Genomic DNA, 22,373 nt, shown 5'->3' with positions numbered 1-22,373 from the left:
GATCATGCTTCACTTTGCTCTACTGGGAGCTGTGATTGAGTAGACTGAGATCTGTAAGAGGAAGGAATCAAGCAAGGAGAGGTGGGAGCTCTGCACAGTGACATGGGCCTGCTTAAACCCATGAGTGGTGTTTATGAGCTGGTTGTGGGAGGTCTCATAGCCCTGTAAGCAAGCATTGCTCTTGGAAATTGGTTCATCCCATAAAGGTGTGAGCAGGAGAAGCACTGCAGGCACACTGTGATAACCAGTGGAAGGAGCAGAGCCTCCCTTTAGCAGCAGGTGCCATCCCAACCTGCAGGTGCTTCTACCTGAGCCAGGGTCCTACATTGGAGTTGGAGCTGGCATTGGGGATTAAGAAGCTTGACTTTGTGCTGCTGTGAGCAGAGCCCTGCAGCACTGACCCCCCAGTGCTCAGGAATCCTCTGGATGAGAGCTGTGTGTGCTCTGCTGCAAAGGAAGAGCATATAAAGAGCAATGCTTGTAGCTATTGCATTGCCTGTGAATAGGGGTAGCTCTCCCCACCCAAATGTGCTCCTCTGGCACTTCACCAGCTGAAGTCATAGTTAGATCTTCAGGGCTTTCAGTTCTTTTCCTTCCAGTGAGTTTCTGGCTGTATCTAAAGTGCCAAAAAAAAGCCCTTATTGCAGGAAACAGGAGCGTCATTTCTCCTTGTCTGCTGTGAGTTGAGTGAGTCCTCATCGTTTCGAGTGACAACACGTGCAGGTGCCTCTCTGCTTTTTCCAACACGGGTGAGTCCTTTCAGAGAGCAGGGAGGGAACAGCTGCTGGCTGAAAACAAGGCCATCCTGCTGACCCAAGCTGAAATGCGGCTGGGAAATGGGATTTCTGACCTTGAGAGGTACAAATTTACCCAAAGGAGGGGGATTCAAAGTAACTCCATCTCCATAACGCTTCTGCAGCAGGGCCAAAGCATTGCAAAACAAACAGCCCGCTATTAAATAGCACCAATTGACAACAGCCTGCTGATGACCGATGGGCAGCAGTGCCGTGCTCTTGGTTTTCCTCTCCACTGTGGCTCAGTGCTCGTTGCTCCTCAGCTCCCATTTCTGTTTGGCTGTTGTGAGAGCAATTAGACATTACTCAGAGGGGGCCAGACAGCGTGTGGGTCCGTGGTCGGTCGTTCTGTCTGTCTCCCCCCGCCCCCGTGCACACACGCCATGTGATTTGAAGCACTCATGTACCATGAATAATGTCCAGGGGCCAGGTCACAAGCTTCCCATAGCATGGAATTCATTTGCATACAATCCGAGCAATTACAAGTAATGAATAGATTAGGATAAACCAAACAAAACGAGAAACGATTCAGGCTGCCTCTAATTCCTCAGCAGAAAGAAGGAAAGGAAGGAGGGGGGGTAGAAAGAGGGCGGGGAGGGGAAGGCTCTTAAAATCTCGGCTGCTCGCTGACCCGAGGGTGCTGGGACCGGGAGGGAGAGGGGAGGAAGACCGACCGATAGATAGACAGACAGACAGACAGACCCCCCCCCAACAACGTCCCCGCTCCGCCCGCTGCAGCGCATGCTCCCGCCCCCACCTGCACATTTAAACGGCGGCGGAGGAGCGTGTGCTGCACCGGGACTGGGTTGAGGTAGGAGCGGAGGATGGGGATGGGGATGGGGATGGGGATGGGGATGGGGATGGGGATGGGGATGGGGATGGGGATGGGGATGGGGATGGGGATGGGGATGGGGATGGGGATGGGGATTGCTCCGGCGGTGCTTGGGGCGGCTCACAAGGTTCAGGACAGTGTTTGCGGCTTGCTCGGAGATCCGCTCCGTCGATCCTCCCCCGAGGCGGCCGCTCTGCTTGAGTTCATCGCTGTGGGAAAAGCCAGACCTGAAAAATCCGACGTGTGCGGAACCGGACAGAGAGAGAGAGGCTGCGGGGCGGCACCTCTCAGCCCCAGGAGCCGCGTCCGGATCGCTTCCCACGCTTCTCTTTATTGCAGAGGCGTCTGCTGTGACCGAGTTCGGCTTAAGGACAGCTGAGCTGAAGGTCTGGAGAGCGAGAGCTGAGCGTGCACCTCCTGAACCCCCCCGAGTACCTGCATGGACCTGTGAGCATCTATGAGCGCAGGTCAGTGGGTGTTTAAATCAAAGGAATCCAGCACGTGGCTGGAGGAGGCGTTCGTTGCAGCTCATTGAGGGCTCTGTCTGCGTGGTTTTGCTGCTGTGTTGTGCCCTTCTCGGGTATGGGGGGAGCACACGGAGCTGCGTTGGGTTTGGTGTCAGTGTGTCACAGTGTGGTTGCTCCGTAGAGTTCCCACCTGCGAGCTTTGATGTGTTCGGTGTTTGCGGCGCTTATCGATGGTCGTCCCGTAGGTGACAGCTTTAGGGGGAAGAGAAGAGCACCAGGATCGGGTAGGGCTTTCAATGAGGTGGCAGGCAGGTTTGGCAAGGTGCCGGGCTTTTATGTTTGCGTTTAGAATAACGAGAAGGCTGAATGTGGAGGGGGAACATCTCAGCAATGATTTTCCTGGTCCTCATTTGGACCTCAATGTGGACAGCAAAGAGAAAGCAGCCCAGCTTAAGGCTGGCTCTGTTGCTTGTTTAGTCCTCCATACGGGCTCAGGAGAGGAGTTTATGTGCGTGTAACGTGAGAATAATCAGGGATTTATAGAAATAGAACATGAGTAAGAACTTCAAAAGCATCCAAATGATTCGGGCACTGAAATCATGCGGGCACTCCTGAAAAACGTGTACCAGCCTTTAAACCGTTCCTATTATTCACCCTGCCTGCAATTTGCTTCTCGTTTTTGGTGAGCTGGACCTGCCCGACCCACAGTGCTGTCCTTTAATGGGAGAGGTGTGTGAAGCTGATTCCTGCAGTGCCTTCAGCTCTAGAAGCTGTTACTGCACAATGCTGTGGGAGCCAAGAGGGCTCAGCTTATGGGATTTGAAGGGGGGGGAAAGAAAGGATTAGAGACTTGATATGGATAGCAAGAATCTCTCGAATTAATAGGAAATTAAATGAGGGCTTTACAAGGGATATAAATCCCTGTATTTCAAGGCATAAGCCAATCTTAGGATTTAGGGAGAAGCTTCTCCTTGTAGGGAATTTCTCCCTGTGCTGTCTGATGGTTGGGTATTTTGCCCTGTAGCTCTCTATGTACACAGCTGGTGTGGGGTCTCCTGTTGGAGCTTCTCCTCTTCTGGAGGAGCTTCTGGTTGAGCACCTGAACCCAGAGCTGTTTGCATTGGGTTTGCAGATTGCTTCCAACAACTGTATGAAAGCAAATGAAAACTGATTTGGAAGCCCTATAGCCTTTATACACAATGCTGCTCACCTGCTGCGCTGTGCCTTTCTTAATGTGTTGTTCCTGTAGCTCTAGACTGGTGTAAATCAGTGTAGGATGCCATGCAATAGGACCCAGGTGGGGTCTATTTCTTGTGCTGCTGTTGTTCATCACTTTAAGAATCTCTGAACCCAATTTTGTGTTATAGAACTGCAGAAAGATGCTGATGTACCAACAAAGCCATCGAGCTGCTTGTTCTGAAAACACAGAGCTATAAAGCACCCATTTTATTATGACTTTACTTGTGCTGTTTTCAACCTCTGGCAAAGTAATGGGGGTTGTTTGCTGAGGAAACTGAGGCAGAGATGGGCAGTGGCTTTGGTCTGTGAGGTCTGAGGTCCTTCTATGCAGGGAGCAGGGCTGGTTCTCCCTTTGCTCTGCTGGGAGCTGAAGTTCTCCGTGACTGTTTGTCTTCAGGAGTTCAGGCTTAAGGAAAAAAATGCAAATATAATGAGTGCAGTGAGTCAAATCCGTGCGACTTGTCAGCACTCAAATGACATCCATGTTCTTTGCAGAGGAGGTTAGAGCCAATTTGTGCACGGTTATGGAGAGCGTATACGGGGAGTTATGAATCCTGCTTGGGATTTATGGGTTACAACTCTTGGTGTAGCAACACATGCAATAAAACTCACAAATTGCACTTTCATTACCCAATGTTAACAGTGATCCTGCTGGGATCTGACCTCCTGGTGCTCAGACCTCACACCCGCTGCTCTTCTGCCACCTCCTCCCATCAGCCTGCTTTTTATTTATAGGAGAAACACAGAGAAGAAGCTCTTTGCTGCTTTGTGGGTGTAGGTGTGCTCACTCTTTGCACAGACACCAAGAGTTGCCTGCTGTTGAATTCATGCTGGCTCTGTCTGAAGCTGCATTGATCCTCTGCTTGGAGCGAGAGCACCCAACGTGGGTCCACAGCACCTGGGTTAATGTGCTGCTGGATGTCCTTGCTTGCACTTACTGCTTATTGCTTGCACTGCTCTCTGCAGGATGTTCCTGCTTTGCTTGGAGCTGTGCAAACAGAATAAAGGATTGTTCCACCCGCAGAGAGAGCACCCTTGTAGGTCCGGGCTTGGAGGCAGCTCGTAAATACAAAGAGATGGAGCACAAAGGAGCAATGAGAGGACAGCAGCTTTCCATGCAGCGCTCTGTGTGTACCAGGTACCGATGTGTGGTGACAGGAGAGTGCTTTGTGTGGGAGCTGTTGGATTCCAGAGGTGCGCTGTGACAAACGGCTGCTGTGTGCACAGGGGTGGGAGCAGCTGGAGCTGTGCTGGAACAAAAGGCTGCTGTGCTGAAGCCAAGGCTGGAGCAGCAATTATTGGGCTGGGAAGGGCAGCTTTTCCTGAGGACTGAATAAAGGCAGGTTTGGAAGAGTGGCAAAGTGTATTCTGAAGGGGAGGCTGACCATGCAGGTGAAAAGAGGGACATGAGGGCAAGTAGGAAGGGTGCTTCCAGCTGTGAATTCCCTCAGCCCATGGGTATTACTTGCAACATCAGTGCTTGAGATCCATCCATCTGCTGGACAAATTGCAGCTCTGAGCCCTGTCTTCTCAGAAGGAAAAGCCTCCCCTTCCAGATGATCGGTGCTGCTGTGAGTTCTGTATTGATGGCTATGGCATAACATGAAATCCTTGCATGCGTGGAGTCCGTGATACATGAAATTGATAAGAAGCAAAAGACTGAAGTTCCCTGTAACATATCTCTCAGTGAAGCTTATCTGCCTTTAAAAGATACCGTCTGATTGCTTCTTATCTTTGTCGTTATCCGGATGGCTTTAGGCAGATGTGAAATCATAGAATCTCTCATTTTCAGACCTCATGACCAGTCCGTTGTGATGAGGAGCAACCTCTTGGCTGCTTGCAGAGCCTGTATGGAGCTCCACTATCCTGTGTGCATGGAACTGCTGCTGCTCCTGTAGTGCTCAGGAGCCGATGTGATGGACGGGGCTCAGCGCTCACAGCTGTCCTGGGGCTGTTCCTCACACTGCAAAGGCTCTTTGTCTCATTCAAAGCCATGACCTCATTTTTAGAGACAGAAAACAAGAGAGGGAGAAACCCACCAACCTGCCAGCCGAGGTCAAAGGGCTCCTGAGCGATATGTTGGCATCCAGCTTGTGCGGAGGGGACACAAATAACTGCAATTGCAGACCAGAAAATTACCATGGAACAAAAAAATGGACTAACTAGCATGTGATTACAATAGAGCCCATGCGTTCTGTGGGTGTCTAGGGCTCCAAGTCTGTCCTTTGAGGAAGAGTGTGAGGTCACGCTGCCATAATGTGAAGCAAAAGGGACTGCAGAGGTCTGTGCTTGTTGCCTGATGCCATCCAAGCAGTGCCAAGCTGCTGGGGCCGGCTGCTCTCCTCTCCATTGGGATATCAGTGCTGTCCCTGTGACTGTCACAGGTTTCCAAGTAAAGCCAGAAGTGAAGCCATCTGATGGGCTGGAAGTCCCAGCCAAAGCTGTGCTGGAGCAAGGAGGGGCAGCAGGGACTCACGCGTGCCGTTACGCAGCATTTGTGTTTTGCTTGCAAACCACGAGTTCCAATTTCACTTCCCATTTTCCCAGCCCTACAAGCAGCCATGGCAAAGCAGACACACTGAAGCAGCTGGGGATTCTGCCCTCCCGTCTCTTCTCTGTAACAGGTGGGGAATTTTTACTTCCAGTCAGCACAAGTGATTAAAGCTCAGCAGTTGTGTGTTATGAGCTGAGCTGTGCTGGGACAGACACATGTTCTCTTTTGTCCCATCAGAAGAGGGCTGGGGTTGCTCTGGGCATAGCCATCATCTCCCATCTCTTCCCAGCAGTGGGGTGCACACTGCATTGCTTCTGTTGGGTTCTGAGCTCCTGTAGGGCAGTGGCCCTCATCAGTGTCCTGCTCCTGTTCCTTGCTGCCTGGTATTCCCTTCACAACCAGCCCATTGTGCAGGGGGCTGTGTCAGCTGGGTGGAGCGTTTCAGGCTCAAGTGTAATTTCAGTGCCTTTAAAAGCCTTCGGAGCACTTTCTTATTCTTTTTCTTCTTTTCTTCCAACCCCCCCCCCCTCCCCCCCCCTTCCCCAGTTTTTGAAGAGGACAGTGATGCCAATGAGGGATAATTTGATGGATTACTCTGCAGGGATGGGAGGGGGGCTCTCCATAATCCCCTTTGTGGGCCCTCTGGATGGGCACAGAGTGAGAGACCCCAGCCCAGGGCAGAGAAAAGGCAGCTCAGCGGGGTGGGCTCTGCATGCTGACAGATAAATACAGACCCTGCTCGTGCAGTGCTGGATATAATCTGAGCCCAGTACGGTGCTGTTGAGAAGGGGGGCACCTGGAGGGGGCTTTTCTCACTTATTTGTTTTCCTCCTCTCCAATTTGATTTGGGTTTTTTTTTTATTCTTTGGCTAATAATAATAATAGAAAAAGAACAAAAGAAAGGAGGGGGGTGGGGGAAAGGCTGAGTCAGAGCAAGTGATGGACGCAGGACTTTAAACAGCAGAAATGAACTCGAGCAGAAAGCGGAACCACATCGTCTCTCGTTTTCCCCCTCCCACCTCAGAACAGGGGCTTCTCTTGTGAATAGAAGCAAGAGCTCAGGCTGTGCCATAGCAAAAGGAAGCTGCAGTTCTGATGTAGAACCCCAAGTCCTGTCCTGGGGGTCTGGGGCTGCTCCTTGCAGAGCTGGTGCTGGTTCAGGATGTGGTGATGAGGAGTGATCACTTTGCTTCCAGGTGGCCGTGGATGGATCACAACAGCTCAGATGTGGCTGCATCTCAAACCCCATCCTAGTGAGCTCCAGCAGCCATGGATAAGGTGGTACAGTGTGGTTTGGTGACCATTGCCATGCAGAACCAAAGCACAGCCCTCAATCTCAACAAATTGCAATGCCTCGTTATGAACAAACCATGTGGAAGGCATCGGAGCTGCCCCAAAGCTCTGCCCCATCCCCTGAGGTATCTGTAGCACTCAGTGCTTATCCTGGATTCATATCTCCCAGCATCTGAGCTGCTGGGTGCTGTGGGGTAAAGGAAGGGGATCTCAAACAGGCTGTGGCTCTCAGGTCTTGTTCTGGTCTAACGGGATTTCCACCCACTGCTGCTCATTCCCTAAGCCGAGCTGCCGATATAATGGAGCCCCGAGCTCAAAGGAAACGCAGAGTTAATTCAGAGGGGCTAAATACATCACCATTCTCCCATCCCCGCTTCGTCACCACTCCCCTCTCCCCGCACTGTGAATGGGGTCAAGGAGATTTGGCTGGGTGATGGGGGGGGAGGAAAGGGGAGAGGGTCAGGAGAGGTCAGGTGAGTTTTCCATTTCATCCCGCGTGAGGCTGCCAGAGCTATTCTCCATGGTGTATTTCACATTCAGCTGCGGTGAATGGACACTGATAGCTGTGAAAGGATCTGGCACTGTATGAACAGCCCTTCCCTAAGCGCTCGCTCTTGTGCTCGCTCCCACCCTTTCTTCCAAAGGGCTTCCAGGGAGCGGGGAATTAATAATGTTTATAAAGAGCCCCTTGGAAGGTTGGAAATGTAACGTTGTGGGTATGAATGGAGACCCGAGGGCTGACAATACCCTGCGCCCTCCCCTCTCTCTTTGCTGCTCATGGGGAATGCAGTTCTGCATCCAGGCTGTGGTGTGAAGGGGAGGGAAGGTGTGGGGCTGTGTCACCTGCAGCAGCACCTACCCAGCCTCACTGCCTGCCTCCAGCCTTGCCAGTTATGTGGGGTAGTGATTTCCCATATAAGAAGAGCTCAGGTTATTATGGAGCCTTGGCAGGTTGCAAACAAGCAGAGAATCTCATTCTCTGTGGTCTGATGGTTGCTGCAGCTGTTTGTTAACCAGGGGTAGGTGCGTGGCAGCCATAAATCAGGAAGTTTGCAGCTGTGTGTAGAGAATCTCAGCTCTTCTGTGCCTGTAGTGAATGGGAAGGTTAAGGAGAGGTAAAATATGAATCCTCCTGAGGAGCTGCAGCCCTTCATGCCCTGGTTGTGGGTGCTGGGCAGGCTGAGATGGGATGGGTGGCAGGAGCTGCTCCAGGACCGCCCTCCTGTTGGTGCCAGCTGAAAGCCTCCGGGTGTTGATTTGCTGTTTCTCTGTAAAGGAAGGAAAGGAAAAGTTCGGTTTGTAAGCTTAAAAGTAAAACAGAAAGCTGGGCTAAAAGGTGCCTCATTTCTCATGCAGGAGGGAGAGGAAGAGCCTTAGTGCTCATGGCAGGTGGTGTCCCCATGGCACAACGTGTCAAGGTGTTTGGCATCGTGTCCAAACATTGTTTGTGTTGTAGCAGCTTGGGGAAACTGAGGCTAGAGGGCAAAAAGTGCTTTCTGTCCTGCAGCTTTCTGGCCAGCCACCCCCAGCTGATGGTGGAGGGCTCCTCAGCATGAGATGCATCAGGTCCCATTGCATTGGAGGAGCAGCGTGGTTCTTCTGCTGGGGGGCAGCAGCTCTATTTGCCCATCCCTGCCCTGTCACCTGCCCACACCTGCAGTGCAGAGATGCTGTTTGCAAATCACCTGCAGATCAGTGGTGACAAACATCGAAACCAAGGCAGGGCTTTGGGCAAGGTTCAGCTGCGAGCCCATATCTGAACATTTCCTTCTGAGCTGATTTGGGACAGGGGCTCTATGAGGCTGCTGCTGGCAACCTGTGTTTGCTCAGCACCACACACACGAGGGGCCCAGCACAGGTGTGGCCATGCTGCTATAATAACACACCACGTGTTGTTATCAAGAGGCAGGGAGGGCCCAGAAACCAAACCCTCATGTGTACCTGCCGCTGTGTTCCACCTCTGCTTGCCTGCACACCACTTAAATAGCTTTTCCTGAATGCTATGTACCCGGGCTTGGCTCTGGGGAGTGCTGCAGGGATCTGCTGTCCTGCTCAGCATGAAGGAGGTGAGTCCTGGCTCTTATCCCTTTTGTGGATGGGTATTGGCACTGGGTACAGTGGGATCTGGTTCCTCGCTGAAGTCCTTTGAGAGTGTGGAAAGGGGAAGAGATGGGTCTATTCTTTCTGTTCTTCCTCCCTAGTGCTTGTTAGTTAATCAGTGCTAGAAATATCACATAGATAAAGAGCAGAAGATTTTATTTCCTTGTGCGTGTGTGTGTGAGGCATCATTTACTTTCTATCCAAGGTGGGATACGTTTCCCTCTATAAGCTTTCCACGCCCCAAGCTACAGCAGTGGGATTTCAGCAGCCGGTAATGCAGCATCACCCATCCAGATGCAGCTCAGTGGATCCATGGGATTTGCTTTGTGAGCTGCTGGAGCTGGAGGGCTGCAGCTTAACTTCCTATCCCGAGGCTGTCAGCCAGCTGTGTACCCATCGAGGAGCAAGGCTGACATCCTGTGTCTGGCCCACAACTAAGAAAGGTGGTTGTTGCCCCCAGTCTCTTCCTTGCACATCGAGTGCCTCTGAGCATAGCTGGGGCCTCCAAGAGTTCCTTTGAAGCGATGTGTAGAGATTAAAGACAAGCTGCTGTTCCCCTCCTCTCCCTCCCCTGCTGTCAGATTGCTATTTGACCTTGAGTGAGCCATTTAAATGTTCCCAGTTGTTAAAAGAAGATCTCCTTTGTGACAGTCAAGGTCTGAGGGAGCGAGGAGAGGGAAGGTGAGGGATTCTGGTAGGAAAACAATCAGTGCTTATCGTGTGTAATTGGCAGCCTGACAGCTCCTCAGCTGGGGAGCTGCGGCCCTTCCCTGCAGCAGTGAGTGATGCTTCTGCCTTTGTAAAACCCCACTGCAGCTCCTCCAGCACCACCCAGCCACATCCATCAAGGGGAGCTGGGGACAGGGGCATGTGTTGGCCTGGGAGTATTCCCTGTGGGAGGAGATGCCTTTTCCTCCAACTGAGATAAGGAATTTAGAGTGGGGCAGGACTACGAAATGGGGTTTTCACCTTGTTCCTCCTGCTGGGCTCACCCTGTGCTGATAAGGAATAGGAGTGCTGTACCAGGCGGCTGCTGCAGCACAGGGCAGTTCTTTTTATTCCCAAAGCTGTGCAGGAGCTGAACATCACCCCACTGCTAAACTCCCTGTATAACCACAGACCATCTTCCTGAGATGCTGTTAGCAAAACGTTCTGGTGGAGGGGGCTGGATGCTGGAAGCCTTGCTCTGTTGTTTTGCTTATAGCTGGCACAGGGCTGACAAGCTTCTAAGCAGCTCCTGCTTCCTTCTCTCAGCTGCTGAGACCCCATCCCGGATCCGGTGGCCTCTCCCCTCGGAAGAAGGCTGGGGAGAGGGAGCATGTTACAGGGCAAATAAATGACTCAGACTAATGAGGAAGGTAATTGCCGCTCACTGTTAGACAGGGCTAAAGTGGGTCAGGTTTGTTTGTGAAACTCCATGGAGGCACCATCTGTTCTCTGCACCCCGTGCTGGGGGCTGGCAGCAGGATTTGGGTGAGTGCTTCCCCAGGAGCTGGGCAGGAGTTGTCCCCATCATTAAACCATGGTTCAGGTCTCCAGAGTGTCCCTATGGACATCCTGTCTTCAGACAGGGGCTCCTAATTGATTTCACTGGGAGAAGGGATGCTCTGTCCTTTTGGAGGATCTGCCCTTTGTGTCTCTGCTCCCAGTGCAAGATGAGGCTGAGCAGGACACTGAGGGGTCATTAGACCTCTTGTAGCCTAAAGGGAGGATTGGATTTTCCCAAACCATGTCTGACAGGTGCCCATCTCACCTGGCACGAGTCGCAGAACCTCACAGCTCTCCCAGGGGCCCTTGGCTCAGGGGCTGTCTCCTTCAGCTGTGATGTGTCCGTGTGTCACCGGGTCTGAGCCCTTTCCTTTTCCTTTCCTGCTTGTCTAACGAGCTCTCTCTCCTCTCAGAGCACAGCATGTGAGCAGAAGGGGGAACACAGAGTGGATCCCTGCCTGCCTACACCTGGACTTGTCATTACTGGGACCTCATCGCTCAGCAGGAGGATAAGACGCTTCATTCACCGATGCTAAAAATGGGAGACAGCATCTGTGCAGCAGGAAGGGAAAAGAAACAGCAGACTTTGCCTGCGGGACACCTCGGGTTGCCCTGGCAGTGAGGGTCAGCATGGCTCTCAATGTGCTCCTGCACAACCGCAGGGCTCAGCTCTTGCTGCTCAACTCATTGACGTTCGGCCTGGAGGTCTGCCTGGCTGCTGGCATCACCTACGTGCCTCCATTGCTCCTGGAAGTGGGAGTGGAAGAGAAGTTCATGACCATGGTGTTGGGTAGGCTGCTTCTCCCCCATCTTTTTGGGGTTTGTTTCTCCTTTCTGTCCTCTAATGCCACTTCTTTCTCTGCTCCAGGGATAGGACCCGTCCTTGGCTTGGTTTTTGTCCCACTGATTGGATCCGCCAGCGACCACTGGCACAGCAGCTATGGCCGGAGGCGGCCGTTCATCTGGGTGCTGTGCCTGGGAGTCCTGCTGAGCCTCTTCATCATCCCTCACGCCAGCAGCCTGGCCAGCCTGTTTGCTCTCAATACTCGCCCGCTGGAGATCGCCTTCCTCATCCTGGGCATTGGGCTGCTGGATTTCTGTGGCCAGGTCTGTTTCACCCCCCTGGAGGCACTGCTCTCAGACCTCTTCCAGGAGCAAGATAACTGCCGCCAGGCCTTCTCTATGTACGCCTTCATGATCAGCTTGGGGGGCTGCATTGGCTACCTGCTTCCAGCCATTGACTGGGGGGCCAGCTTCCTGGCCCCATACCTGGGAGGACAGGAGACTTGTCTCTTCAGCCTCCTTGCTGTCATTTTCCTTGGTTGCGTGTTGGCCACCCTCTTTGTGAATGAAGAAGCAGCTTCTCAAGCGGATGCTCTGGATGGCCCAGCACTGAAGGATGCTCTCCCTAAGCCCTCACCCTCTGGCTGCTGCTGTTGTGTGCTCTCCAGGAGCTTCCTGCAGGCCAGGCATGCAATGCAAGCCCTAAGGAACTTCTGCACGTTGGTGCCAAGGCTTCACAGCCTTTACTGCCGCATCCCCAAAGTCATCCGGCGTCTGTTTGTGGCTGAGCTCTGCAGCTGGATGGCACTCATGACTTTCATGCTGTTCTATACAGACTTTGTTGGGGAAGGGCTGTACCACGGTGTCCCCAGAGCCAAGCCAGGCACGGATGCCAGACGTCGCTATGATGAAGGTAAGAAGTGAACTGGGTTGGGTTTTTTGAGTGAGAACTAGGAATGGGTTCAGCTCTACCAGTGATGCGAAAACAACATCACAGTTAAACTAGATTTGCTGCAGCTGGGTCAGGAGAAAGCATTCCTCCATGACCCACAGTGGATCAAATAGGGAAACCCAGCTTTGAACTACCAAGCACAGGAATAGAGCTGGCAGTACAGCCCCAACCTTGGGCCTGCTATTGTTGCCTGTTTGGTGGCTGTGTTGCCCCAGAGCTTTGACTCCACTATTCTTCCCCCCCATACAAATCTAAGTCTATTATTCCTGGAGGCACTTCCCTGGCCCTCTTTCCCCAGCTGTGTACCTTGCCCTCTGGGTTTTCCACTCGCTGCCCCTGCAGTACAACTGCCTCTTTGTGCCGAGCGTCTGTTTAACTTAGAAAGAGCTTAATTATTATTTAACACTTGCACTGTAAAGCTTCCTGCAGGTCAGGGCTCCATTGTGCCAGCAGTCAGCGAAACATGTGTTGAGTAATGATCCTCGCTTCAAAGAGTTAATGGTTTTAATTCCCTGAAATCTGATAGATCTTTGCAAAGGGTGAGGTCCGGATTGCTACCGGATACGGCAGTTGCTCGGTGGTTGTTGTATACTTTCCCTTGGCTGGAGCACAATTTCTTGCTCCTTTTGTTCTCTTGCTGCTTTAGGCATCAGATAACAGATCCTGGCTTATGGGCAGGTGACAGATCTTGGCCTAGAATAAAGTGAGAACAAGAAACTTACAGGAGAAGAATGTCATTTGGATTCCCACTTCCCATTGCCCCTCCAGTCAGGCTGGGGAGCCCTAGAGCATATATGGGTGATGCTGTTGGGCACTGCAGAGGCATTATTGAAGCTGGAAGGTGTTCAGCTGCCTGAATCCATCATGGCAATGTCTGACCCTCTCTTTTCCTTCAGGTGTCCGGATGGGCAGCTTGGGACTCTTCTTGCAATGTGTCACCTCCATCTTCTTCTCGACAATCATGGACCGGATGGTGAAACAGTTTGGGACACGAACTGTCTACCTGGCCAGCGTGGTGTTCTTCCCTGCTGCTGCCTTTGTCATGTGCCTTTCCCACAGTGTCATCGTTGTCACCATCTCTGCTGCTCTAACGGGCTTCACTTTCTCTGCTCTCCAGATCCTGCCGTACACATTGGCATCGCTGTACCATCATGACAAACAGGTAGGGATCTGCTCTGGAGCTGCCAGAACAGCTTGGGCATGCAATGGGAGCACACAAAGGTTCTATTCCTTCACCTCTTATCCCCAGGCTGTGTCCTCTCTGAGGATTCCCATGACATTGAAGAGAGCTCAGCATCTCCTGCCCTAAGCTTCCACTGCTCACAACAAGCATTAGGTAGGATGGGAGAGAGAAGCAAGTGAAAAGGGGTGTCCAACATCCCTCTGTGCTCTCAGCTGACCTGAGACCCCAATTACAGTTTTTGTCCATATAATGAAGATCAGTGAAACATACATTATATATATACTGTATATATATTATATATGTATTATGGCAGCTTGGGTTTGTGCTTCTGAGCCCATACTTGAGTAGCTGAAGGGTGCAGTGAGCAGCTGAGCAGAGTCTGACTGGTGGAAGGAAAACCCTTTGGAAGCTGATCCTGCTCTGTGAAGTTCCTGTCTGGTTTCTCTTCTCTGATGGGACCTGAAACTGTTTGTGTTGCAGAAGTGCAGCCGTGGCCTGGGGCAGTGCAAACAGCGACTGCCTGGTGCTGACACACACTGGGGCAGGGCTGGGTGCAGCTGGGGGGGTGCCAGCACTGCTGAAAGCTCTGGGGTGGTTGCAATAGGGCTGAGGAAGCTGGCAGTCTTTGTCCCTATCCCTCCTGCACAAGGCAAGGTCGTTCAGCAAGCCCTGGAGCTGGACACAGCGTTCTCTGCTCACAAACGGGCACTGGTTGTTTTTTTCCCCCCTTTTAGTTTCTTTGTTTGCTCTATTTCATCATGCGGATAATGGATGAACCTGTCCTTCCTTATCTGCTCTACCCTATACAGACCAGTGGTTGTGCATAATTGCAAATGCCCCGAGGTTTTATAGCCGGGGCTCTGCAATGTTTCTGCACCCAACTGTGTGTTATTCATTGCTGTTAACACGGAGAGCTTTTTGATCCAAGCACTCTCTGTAAGTGCTGCTGCAGTGAGCTGGGCCCCAGAGATCACACAATGAGGCATGAGGAGGAAGAGTGTCCCCCCACCTCACTCAATGGCCTCCACCCTCATTCCTCACTCTTGCCCTCCTTCTTTCCACCAGGTATTTTTGCATAAATACAAGAGCAAAGAGGAGAGAGACGCAGCTCGATCAGACAAGAAATCAGCCTTCCCCAAAGGCCACCTCTCCAGCCAGAAGCTGCCTTACCAGAACGGACACACCGGGGGCCTCTACTCTTCATCCTCCTCTTCCTCCTCTCCCCCAGCTGCCAGTTCTGCCCTATGTGGCAGCTCCTCCTGTGATGTCTCACTGATGATGATAGTGGGCGAACCGGACTCGGTGCCTCCGGGCAGAGGGATCTGTTTGGACCTGGCTATTTTGGACAGTGCTTTCCTCCTCTCTCAGGTTGTCCCCTCTCTCTTTATGGGGTCCATCGTCCAGTTTACGCAGTCGGTGACTGCCTACATGGTGTCAGCTGCTGGCTTCGGCCTCGTTGCCATTTACTTTGCAACCAAAGTTGTCTTTGATAAGAGTGACATGGCCAAGCATTCGGTGTGATGGGGGCAGCAAGATGAGGGGTGTGCACATCCCTATGGCTGCTTATGGGGTGCCCCATGTTGTGTGTGCTGTCCCCATGCTGCTGCTGGGAGCCCCAGTGCTGCTCTGGGGCTGGGGATGACAAAGAGGCTGCAGGGATAATCTCAGGTGTAAATAGGAGGCATCGGGGCATTGTGCTTTGGGCCATCAGTGCTTTCCACACGGTGCCTTTCTCATAAGTAAGCACTGCACAGCCAACACCAAAGGGATTGCGTTGGGGTTTGGGGGAGGGGGGGAGAGGAAGGAATCAGGCTTTTCCTTTAGTAATGGGTGTGGGAAGGGGGGGGAAGAGCTACTGTCTCTCCTGCCTTCCAATGATGGGTGTTTTAACTTCCCTCTTCCACTTGTACTCAACTTACTGAGTAGTTCTCCCACTAGATCCATACCTCCCACACCCAACCCCTAAATGATGCTGCAGCATCACAAGAGCTCAGACCAGTAGTGAGGGAGGAGAGCAGGCAGAGTCCTCCAGGAAGGCAGACTGGGATCAAACAGACCTCATCACATTCTTATCTGCTCTAGGTGCCTCTCGATCCCATAACACTGGGACCAGTGCTGCTGGGTAAGTCGGCCCTCAGATGTGAGTCACCTTCTGCTGGCCAAGCAGCACCAAAGCTCAGAGCTCACCCCTATGCTGAGTAGAAGCCAAGATCATGGCTTGCAATGAGCACTTAGGTTCTGAAACAGTGCAAGCAATGCACAAACATCTGGGCTGGGGGGATACACTGGGACTCAGCAGCCCTCAGGTTTAGCTGCAAACCAAGTGTTTATGAGCAGTTTTCAGTGCGTGGGCTCTGAGATGTGCTTATGAGGCGCTGCTGAAGGGCAAAACGTTGCTATTTTTGCAAGGTCATGTCAGAATATTCCTTGGCATGGAAGTGAGATTATAACTCCCTTTGCTGTCTGCAGGCAGGTCCTGGGAGGGCTTCTCCTCACTGCTTTAAATGTATCCTTCCCGTAAGGGGTGACTCTTATTGTTTTATTCCTCCTCAAATTATATGCCTGCCAGCCTCCCTTTCCCACAAGGAGCCCCATGTGCTGCAATGCAGCTGTTTTGGGAATGGGTTTGGCAGCTGCACAACCATGGACGGAAGCAGTTTTGCCATCATCTTCCACCCCAGCCTGCAGTGGGAAGTCCTGAAAGGTCACTACCAAAGGTGCAGCACTTCTCGAATGCTCACAGGGATCAGTAACCTCTGATTAAGGGTTGTCAATGAGGTCCCTGCCTGAGTGCTGGAACACTTTGCCATTTAAGTGCCTGATGAGGACCTTGAGAGCATCATTAAGAACGTCCAAGTGATGCTTGAGGCTCAGGGGGTGGGCAGCCTTGTCTCATAACATCTTTTGGTTTGGAATGTAAGAGCCCAATGTCTTGAGCCTTAACTCACTGCTGTCCCTTGAGAGTGGAAAGCTGAAACCTTCCCAGTTCCCCAGCAGAGGAATGTTCCCCTTCATTCCAGGTGGGTGCTTGGTGTCTCACCTTGACCTGTATTAATTGCTAATTGCTCCTTTCCTCTTTACCCTCCTATTACACCAGGAGGTCTGCTGGGCCCTCTGCCACCTCCCAGCACAGCGGGTAGATGGGTGCAGGAAGGAGCTCTTGCCAAGACCCCATTAGTTGCTCTTTGCTCCCCCTGTCCCCTTTGGGAGCCCAAACCCAGATGGGTTGCTCGATCATACTGTATGATTTATAGGTATGGCTGCAAGCTCCTGGCAGGCTGTTGCTGGGAGCCCTTCTCTTTCTATAGGCCACACTGTGCCTCTCCTTTCCTTTCGTTTTGGGGGTGAGTTGGGATGCAGAGGGGGGAAAGGAGGATGTATTTTGTAACAGAAGCTGATTGCTGTGGGTCTCCGGGTGAAGGAAGGGCGTTTGATGCTATTTTTCCTCTCGTGATCACACACTGTCTGCAAGACGAGATGTTTTATTTATTCAGCAGAGTGAATATTTTGTATACAGAAGGATTCTGTTCTAATTTTATTAAGTAAAAGAGGGAATAAAAAGGCGTTGAATGGATGGATGTTGTGTGTTACTCCCTTACGCCGCTAGAGAGCTCTATAACCACAGCGGCGGCTTTATACCTCTGTCGGGTTCTATCGGAACCACGTAGAACCGCGGCTGTAGCACCCGAGGATGGTTAAACAGCTTGAGATTACCTCGGTTCCTTGCAGTAATTGGGATAATATCAGCCCTTACCCCGCGTCTCAGCTTCGTATTTGAGTAAGCGACACCCGAAGTTGTCCCCTCCTCACTCAGTTTAGTTGTTGCGGTGCAGATTGCGGCTACCTGTTAGGACACGGCTGCCTTTCCTTCGTCTTTTTCTTTCTCTTAAATAAGCCGGACTGAAATGAGAGCAGAGCCGGGAGGAGCAGAGATGCAACAGGTGAGATGAAGGGGCTGCAGGGGGATGAGTGAAGCGGGGGGGTCCCATTGGGGCTGCTGACACTCGTTTGTCTTTGGTCGGATGGTGCGGGCATCCCTTTAACTCAACGGGATCTGCTGCAGCGCTGTTAAGTGTCTTTAGTTCTTTGAGCACTGCTGGAGATGCACAAGGCTGCAAGAAACCTGCCCGGGTCTGTTCAGCCCTTTCCTGCCCTCCGGGTGGGCTTTTGTTTGTTTGTTGTTCATGCAATAGAACTGTGGGCTTTGGATCTGTGGGATTTATAGTAAAGAAACCTTCTGAGCTGAGGAATCCGTGGTGTAATTCAATCATCCTTGGGGGTATTCTGAAAGGATGGAGACTAAATGAGCTGCTCTGCAAAGGTGGAAAATCAGGTTGGGAAACAGTTTGGTAGCCAGAGGGTGGGGGGGGGGAGGCTCTTTGGAGCCAGAGCTGATGAGAGGGTCAGGAAGCAGAGATCAGAGGGGGATCAGAGCACTGGGATGGAGGCAGGGCTGCGATTTGCTGCTGCCTTTCAGGTGATGGTTCAGAGCAGGGATTTGTGTTGTGATGAAAACAACCAGCCCGCAGGCTGAGCTTTGGCTGAGCACCGTCCTCACCTCGCATGGGGGCAGAGCTCATCGCGTCTTGCTGGGGATGAATGTGGGCAGCCCCGAGCGATGCAGAGCAGCTCCGGGCAGACGGGGAGCTCCTTAAAGGAAGAGTCTTTCTGTTATATCCAAGCTGCTTCTCAGAAATCTCCTCTCCCAGCTGGCAGGACCCTGGGGAAGGGTTGATAAGGAAGACTGGCTCAACAGGTTTGCAGCTCTGCAGTAATCTCATGGACTTGTTTACTCTGGAAAACACTCCCAGGTGACTTTGGCTTCGGTTTTCTTTCTCTTGGAAACTCACTTTCCTCATTAGAGACATCCAAGACACGCAGGCAGGGTGGCAGTGCCATTTGTGACCCATTCAGCAGCACACGCCTGCCCTCTGGTGCAGGTGGAAGAGTTTCACTATGTAGTTTTGCCTTAATAAGTTTGCTTCTGGAAGGGATCGAACCCTTAGCAGCCTACATAGGAAGAGGGTTGGTTGGCATGTGGGTTTTTTTTGAGCCACAGCATCTTTATTATCAAACAAAGACCATCGACTGCTTATGATGTTTTCTTTCTAAGGCACAGCCTGTTACACTCAAAGCCTGGAGTCTTCTGACCACCTCCTGGAGGGCAGGTACATCAAGATCGTCCCATTGCCCAACCCAATGGGATCTGGGATACTGGGGGTGTCCAGGATCAGAAAGCAGCCCCTGTGTGTCTGAAAGCCCCCATAGCCCCTGTGTGTGTCCATAAGTGCCCACAGCTGGGCTGCAGCAAGGTGTACAAGGCTCCCACCTGAAGGCCTAAATCTGCAGGCACAAAGGGGAGAAGCCCTACAGCTGTGCCTGGCTGGAGGTAAGTGGGAACTATGGGGGGTGGGGAGGACCGAGCTTTGCCTTTTGCCTTTGCTTTCTCTCCCTGTGTGCCCCCCCTGGCTGCCCATGTCCCTCCAGCACGGCTCCTTTGTGCATCCTCTCCCTTTGCTCTGTGCACAGCGTTGTTCTCTTTCATCTCCATTCCCTCAATTGACCTCTCAGTGCTTCTCTGTTTGCTTCCTGCTGCAATGTTCTCTTCCTGGTACCCACATGCCTGTCCCCAGGGGCAGGATGCTCAGCACAGCCTTTGGCAAGGAGGGTTAACAGTCCTCAGGTGTTGCATAGTGCTTCTCCTTCAGCAGATCTCAAAGGATATCACAAGGAAAACTGGTGCTGGCAGCACTGAGCTTCCTTGGTTTCTTGTGCAAGGCCTTGGCACCATCTTGCTGCCTTGATTCCCTGCACGGTGGAGGGCAGCTGCAGTCTTAGGAGGAGCTGAGACTTTGGAACTCACTTTTTGAGCTGGAAAAGAGCTGGTTGGGTTGCATGGATGAACTGAGGACGGCCTTGGGATGCATTTAATCTTCACAGAGCTTTTGAAGGGCAAGCGTCGTGTTTGCTGTACCAGGTGTGAGCTGGGAGGCTGGGGTTACATCTGAAGCTCCTTCCTTTGTGCTTCTTTTGCGTGGGCCTGATGGAAAAACCCTTCCATCCTAATACTGCTGCCATCTGTGTTGGCCCCATAGAGGCAGAACAAGAGTAAATCCTGCCCTGTCCTCCTCTCCTGCATCCCCCTGGCACTCAGACAAGCAAAGCACCCTGCAGTCCCACCAACCCCAGGCCTATCTGAGGTGGCACCTTGGAAGGGCTGAGCATCACCTCCCTGCTCCCTATTGGAGCCCTGTGCCAAGCAGAAAGGAGCAGGAGAATTGAGCAGGGATGATGTGCTTGTGGTTAAAGGGACTTCCCAGGTGGTACAGCTGATCTGTGTGGATATCACACAGCCCAAAGCAGTGTGAGCGCTGGGTATTCCTGCAGCCTTTGCTGCTGCTGCATCCTCAATTCATTCGCTTTGGCATGGAAACCTCTGCTCCCCTGCTGCAGGCTGGCTTCGTTTGCTGCTCCTGCTCTGTGCTCTGTGCTAAGCCAGCTCACACACAAGCTGCTCCTCTCTCCCAGCCCTGACATTGAAAACTCACTGCCATTCTGAGAAACAAAGGGATGCTCGCAATGCTCCATGCTGCCCTTCTCCTTGCAGGTTCTCCCATTCAGATGATATCTCCAGGCACAAGAACTCGCACTCGGTATCAAAGCACACCAATGTGCCACCTGCAAGAAGCACTTTGTTGGCCAAGCACGTGAGGATCCATCAGGGCCAACTGGGAAGCAATGGGATGTAGGGCTGACTTGGTGACAGTGCAAGGAGAGCTGAAGAGGAGAAATGACTCTGTAGTGGCTGATGGTGCTTTGGAGCTCTCCCCAATGACGGGCTGCATTCAGGCTTTGTTTCTATGTGATACACATGATGGAGATCTATTGGAGTCCATGGGGAGCTGAAGGGGATCCTAAAGGATCATCTGCATGCAGACACAGCCATGCATGTGGTTGCAGGAGAGCTCGCAGCTCGCTGACGTCCTCTTTATATTTAACTTCTGGTTAATTAAAGGCCAACTTTTTGCTCCCGTGCCAGCTTGCCAAGCTTTTGCAAACATCTGGGAGGGAATCAGGTGCTTGTACAAACAAAGAACGAACGTCAGGAGTTCCAGCTGGGCGGTGTGTCCCTCCTACGTGGCTTTGCCTGCATGTCTCAGGCTGATGTTTGCTGCCTGCAGGCCCCTTTGTCACTCAGGTTTCCTTGTGCCATTATTGCATTGTGCTTCTAGGGCAGGACTTTGTGTGTTAGTGTGGAGCTGTTGCTTTGGTGAGGAGATTTGGGGTGTACCTATAAGAAGGGCAGGGAAATAGACCTAATCCTGTTCCTAAAGCAGAGCTTAAACTCCTTGATTTATTCTGCTGCCCCTATGCCCAAGAAACACCTCCTATAAGTGACAAGCCGGGGCAGGCAGGTATACAAGGGCCTATTTTTGGTTGCCTTTTGTGTTAGTGGATTTTTGCCTGACCAGGAATTCACTAAATGCCCTTTCCTTCAGGGCTCTCTCCAGGGGCTTCGTGCCAACGTGACTCATGCCCGTCTCGTGCTTTCATCTGCCCTTCTTTTGCTCCTCTCCCTCACTCCAGACTCTCCCAGCACACTCCCTGTTCGCTTTGGACCTGCCTCATCCTGCCTCCCTCTGTTTGAAGCCGAAGGCAACTGGGAAAGGCGCCTTTCCAAACTGGAGCAAGAAGAGCCGTGTCTCAGCCTTCATGCCAAGCAGTTCTTCCCTCCTGCAGCAGCTATTTGCTGAGCAGATGCTATGGGGTGGATCTGCTATGGAAGACGGGGCTGGGAGCGCTGGCTGTGGTGTCTTGCTGCTCACCTGGTTGGTTTTGCCATCTCTTTTAAGCAGACCACAAAGGGAGGGGAGAGATCTTTAATAAATAAAACACTCCAGATCCGTATCTCTTGAGCAATGCGTGTTATAGTCTCACCTGCTTCCCTCTGGGGACTTGGGATGAGTGGCTTAGAAGGTTTACTTGAAGGCTCTGTAATTACCCGTCCTTTGCTCCAGTGAGGATATTACTCTGCAGCAGAAATGCTTTGTGGAAGCACAGATGAGAACTGTGGCCATGGGAGGAATGAGGAAGAGGAGACCCTTCTGTCTTCCAAACTATATTGGAGGTGCTGAGATGCATCTCCTACGTGTGTCATTGGGGCTGCTGGGTTCCAGCCCAGCTCTGTGCTGACCTGGGCTGTGTGTGTGTTGTTCTGCCCTGCTGGGGATGGGAAGGGATGGGAGGAACCTCTTGCAGTGTTCTTGCTGTGGGGTTGCTAAGCGCTGCTCTTTAGGAAATGAAATGCAAGCAGGCAGGAGTTGTAGCAGAGCAGGATGTGGGAAGAGCACAAAGAGAAATTCAGGCGACGTTTCTAAATCCGTCCGCCTGGATACAGGGATGAATTTACTCTGGATATAGCAGCAGGCAGAGCCAGCCCCACGCTGCAGCCCACAGTGGCACCTGTGCAAGGGGCTGGAGCTGCTGTCCCTATGGTTGTGTCAATGCATCCATCCCTGTGTCTGGGCAGGAGGTGTGAGGTCCATGGGTTTGTATGGGCTGGAGAAGAGGGGACTGAAGGGGGTCCTCATGGTGGTTCTGAATGGCAGCCTATAACTTCCCATTGCCTCCAGCTTGGCAACAATGAAGACAGAATAGTGGGCATGGTGGGGAGGGGTTGATGGTTGGGCTTGGTTGTCTTTTCCAACCATAATAATTCTATAACACTGCAAACACCTGTACCCCAAT

At 52.1% G+C, this 22,373-nt stretch overlaps 1 protein-coding gene and 1 long non-coding RNA gene across 7 annotated transcripts; both read left to right on the top strand.

Annotated features, from left to right (window-relative positions):
* Positions 1–728: 728 nt before the first annotated feature.
* SLC45A3 (solute carrier family 45 member 3) lies at positions 729–17,199 on the top strand. 5 transcript variants are annotated; one of them, XM_085527126.1, is made up of 8 exons: positions 1,439–1,605; positions 1,966–2,093; positions 4,299–4,470; positions 5,125–5,956; positions 11,121–11,497; positions 11,576–12,403; positions 13,339–13,604; positions 14,691–17,199. In XM_085527126.1, exons 5-8 carry the CDS (start codon positions 11,338–11,340, stop codon positions 15,144–15,146), a joined length of 1,710 nt encoding a protein of 569 aa, XP_085383252.1. In that variant the 5' UTR covers positions 1,439–1,605; positions 1,966–2,093; positions 4,299–4,470; positions 5,125–5,956; positions 11,121–11,337; the 3' UTR covers positions 15,147–17,199. The 5 variants fall into 5 exon arrangements, with proteins under 5 accessions (XP_085383251.1, XP_015740477.2, XP_085383252.1 ...); XM_085527127.1 differs by lacking the exon at positions 5,125–5,956; XM_085527125.1 differs by lacking the exons at positions 1,439–1,605; positions 4,299–4,470; positions 5,125–5,956 and adding an exon at positions 729–749.
* Positions 17,200–17,586: 387 nt separating this feature from the next.
* On the top strand, positions 17,587–21,541 carry LOC107324721 (uncharacterized). 2 transcript variants are annotated; one of them, XR_014938755.1, is made up of 3 exons: positions 17,587–18,436; positions 18,739–19,014; positions 20,233–21,541. It is a non-coding gene; the product is annotated as an uncharacterized LOC107324721 (long non-coding RNA). The 2 variants fall into 2 exon arrangements; XR_014938756.1 differs by lacking the exons at positions 17,587–18,436; positions 18,739–19,014 and adding an exon at positions 19,027–19,602.
* Positions 21,542–22,373: the final 832 nt, after the last annotated feature.

This window comes from Coturnix japonica, chromosome 38 (assembly GCF_054131305.1).
Source record: "Coturnix japonica strain WE chromosome 38, WE-NBRP24, whole genome shotgun sequence".
Classification (NCBI taxonomy): Eukaryota; Metazoa; Chordata; class Aves; order Galliformes; family Phasianidae; genus Coturnix; species Coturnix japonica.
This window is presented reverse-complemented; position numbering and strand designations above follow the sequence as displayed.